The sequence below is a fragment of the Diachasma alloeum genome, unplaced genomic scaffold (assembly GCF_001412515.2).
Source record: "Diachasma alloeum isolate Michigan unplaced genomic scaffold, Dall2.0 Dall_scaffold_01609, whole genome shotgun sequence".
Taxonomy (NCBI): domain Eukaryota; kingdom Metazoa; phylum Arthropoda; class Insecta; order Hymenoptera; family Braconidae; genus Diachasma; species Diachasma alloeum.
This window is the reverse complement of record NW_021681704.1, coordinates 67,626-71,125: the sequence shown is the minus strand read 5'-3', so window position 1 is coordinate 71,125 and position 3,500 is coordinate 67,626. Positions and strand designations below refer to the sequence as shown.

At 38.5% G+C, this 3,500-nt stretch overlaps 1 protein-coding gene across 1 annotated transcript; it reads right to left on the bottom strand.

Annotated features, from left to right (window-relative positions):
• Positions 1 to 924: 924 nt before the first annotated feature.
• Positions 925 to 2,646, bottom strand: LOC107046627. The gene is made up of 5 exons (XM_015269285.1): positions 2,336 to 2,646; positions 1,949 to 2,264; positions 1,606 to 1,840; positions 1,275 to 1,361; positions 925 to 1,145 (listed from the first exon to the last, which is right to left on the bottom strand). The coding sequence occupies exons 1-5, from the start codon at positions 2,644 to 2,646 to the stop codon at positions 925 to 927; spliced, it is 1,170 nt and encodes a 389-aa protein (XP_015124771.1).
• Positions 2,647 to 3,500: the final 854 nt, after the last annotated feature.

Here is a 3,500-nt window from a genome sequence, read left to right as displayed (position 1 = left end):
CGGTCCAATGATCACGAGAGTTTGACAAAAGGAGTAGAAAAGAAAATCATATGGTATTATCATTGATAGATTATGCGGGATTGGGATACAATATATATACACACAGTATTAACTCGTCAAGATTTATTCAATAAAGCACGTCACTCGTCTCGCGTCTAGCGTCCAACACGTCTCATACAGGAATGTACAGCACACCCGCCGCAACCGGCCTGAGACGAGATTTGCGCATACACAGATATGTCTTATACTACAGATAATGTTTTATTAAGACCAGGAGCTGGAGCCATATTCCAACAGTCCCTCCCGACTGCTTCTGAGTCCTCCATATAAGGCCATCATCAAGTTTACGTACTCTTTTTCACTAAACAGACAGTAAGACAATAATTAGATATTTATATTCATTATTTTGTCAACTTGACGCTTGTGCAGTTCAAACGCCAGAGGTTTGGTAAACACATCAGCTAATTGATCTCTGGAACTGATCCAGTTTACTTTGATCAGATTGAGTTTCACAAATTCCTTAATGTGATGGGCTTTGACACCTACAATATGTCTTAATTTATTTCCCCCACTTACTTCTGCACTACTCGTCACTGCCTTATTATTGCACCACAATGTCATAGGCAACTGGGGTGGAAATATTAATTTCAGAGAATTGAAAATAAACAACATCTCTTGACTCGCTTCGCTCATCGCAACATATTCTGCTTGACAAGTAGATAGGGCTACATAAGACTATTTATGAATTTTCCAAATAATTGGATCACCAAACAGTTTAATTACAAAACCACATGTAGTCAATGATCCTTTGCAATCAGTAAAGCTAGCATCTGAATATGCTTCAATCACATCAGTCTCACCAGCATATTTCAGACCCAGAGCAGTAGTACCTCTCAAATACCTTAGTACTCTCTTCACCATTTTCTAATCCTCATCTGTTGGACGCACCTGGTGTCTGTTCAACACATTGACCGCGGAGGAAATGTCTGGTCTAGTCATCCCTGTTAGATATAGTAAGCTACCTACTACTTCTCTGTATGGACAATTCATTTTCTCATCTGTTATAACATAGATCTCACCCACAACGTACGATTCTCTCAGTTTGCGCTCATGATTAGATGCCTGTGTAGTTAACATTGGAGTTCCTTGAGGATGTGAATTTTCAAACCCGTATTTAATCAATAATTTCTGAACGTATCTTTCCTGACTCAATTTTAATACTCTGTTCTCTCGATCTCGTTTTATTGAAATATTTAAAAATTCTTTTGGCTCACCTAGAACAGTCATTTCACATGCAGAACTCAGTGCTGATTTAACCGCATCTAGCTTAAGTTTGTCATTCCTCGCCATAATAATGTCATCTACATATTAACAATAAGATTAAGAATTTATCCTCATGACTCCAAGTAAATAAGCAAGGCTCTAGATCAGAATTTACAAGTCCTACAACAAAGGCTACTTCAGTGAATTTCTTGTTCCATTGCTTGGGACTAATTTGAAGTCCATAGAGAGACGTCTCCAGCTTGCAAACTTTAGTTCCTCTTTCCAGATCAGAATGTGGAGTCCCTTCAGGGATTTCCATGTAAATTTCCTCGTCAATCTCACCATTCAAAAACGCCGTTTTAACGTCCAATTGACATGTATCTAAGTTGTATTTATTGATAATAGCAAATACTGCCCTGACCAAGTGCATTCTGGATACTGGAGCATAAGTTTCTCTTTGTTCGTAAACTTTTCGATCTTTAAAATCTCGAATTACTAATCTTGCTTTATGACGTGTCTTGCCTGTTGCTTCTAACTTGCGTTTAAATATCCATCTCGAATCAATGATATTAGCTTCCTGACCATTTTAATTACAGATAGGTCTGTCTACAATTTTCCATACATTATTTTTACTCATCGAATGTAATTCCTCTTCTACAGCAACTGTCCATTTATTCTTTTCTACGCCCTGCATGGCATCTTTGAAATTGATTGGATCAGAATTGATATCAGCAAGAAAAGCGTGACAGACCTCGTCAGTTGAATTGTCCAGACCTAACTCACCCTCACCCTGTGATAAACAAGCCAAAAATAATCCAAAACTTAAACTCGCGTCGATTGGTAATTTTGTAAGGTTTGATTCTTGCGCTGTTTCACTGGTGGGTTCATCGGCCTCTTTTATCTCTGACTTTGGAGTCACTTTTCTCGATCTATCCTTTTTTCTCTTCGCTACGCCCTCCGATTTGTATGTCTCATCAATTTCGCTAGAACCCTTGTCAAACCTACAAACCAATCATTTTTGTTTATCACTTCTTGAACTTCCGGGACATCTTTGATCTCGCTTCTCTTGTACTTATCACCATAGACCTTTTTCTCATTGAACCTGACATGTCCACTTTCATAGAATTTGCCTTCTTCTGGTTTCAGCAATATGTATCCTGTTGGAGTGTAACCAACCAGAACACCTCTCACACCTATTGCTCTAAATTTAGGTCCTACTTTTCTCTGAACTATCATGTACGCCAAACAGCCAAATCTCTTTATCTGATTAATATCAAAGCTATTTTTCGGTGCAAACTCTTCTAATGGAGTTTTCATTGCATTAGATTTGTGAGGAGTCCGATTGTACGCGTATACAGCGGTAGACAGCGCCAGATCCCACATTTTTTCTGATAGTTTCGCGTCAAACATGTACGTACGGTCCTTTTTCTGGATTGTCTGGTTGTATCTTTCCGAGACGCGATTATGTTCCGGAGTGTCAGGACTCGCCAGTTGTAATTCCGCACCTAATCTTTTCAACACCTCAACTGTATGTCCTCCGGTAAATTCTGTCCCTTGATCTGACCTAAGATAACAGACCTTCGCATCGTAACCCAACAAGTTTCTACAACTCCTGACAAACATTTCAAAACACCGACCTGTTTCATTCTTCGCTCTCATCGGGTATGCCATTGCAAAGCTCGATTTATCGTCAATGAAGACTGATATAAACCTGTATCCTTTTGGATATGTGGTTAGAGATATTGGCCCCATTACGTCAGAGTGTATTAATTGCAAAGGTTCTGTTGCTCGACTCCTTATCTTTGGCAACGGCAATCTGTTGAATTTAGAAGCTAAACAAACCTCACACTCCATTATTAACTCATCAAAAATCACGTCTCTTAATTCTTTGTTATCCGGGAATTTTAATTGAATTGCTTTGAGATATGCTATTGAAGCATGAGCAAACCTAGTGTGCCACAGGTAATGCTTTATTATGATTACTACGAAGTTTATCTTCATCATTCATAAACGTATCAAAATTCTCGTCACTATCGTAAGATCTCATCTCATCTGCATTATTTATTTTCCTATCACAAATTGAGAAATCAAACTTCGAGTGTATGAGCGAATCTAAAATTGATTTAGGGTTCTCTATACTACTCAAATTGTTATCTCGTTCAACTTCAGATTGTTCACTCTCTATTACCTCGGTTGATGATTCTACAATTTGCTCGCCACCCTGAACTGGGATTTCC

Coding starts and splice junctions, on each gene's coding strand:
- LOC107046627 (XM_015269285.1), bottom strand. CDS start 2,646: ATGTGGGATCTGGCGCTGTCTACCGCTGTATACGCGTACAATCGGACT. Junction 1,362..1,605: donor TAAAACGGCGTTTTTGAATG/GTGAGATTGACG, acceptor GTTAATATGTAG/ATGACATTATTATGGCGAGG. Junction 1,146..1,274: donor ATGTGAAATGACTGTTCTAG/GTGAGCCAAAAG, acceptor CACATCCTCAAG/GAACTCCAATGTTAACTACA.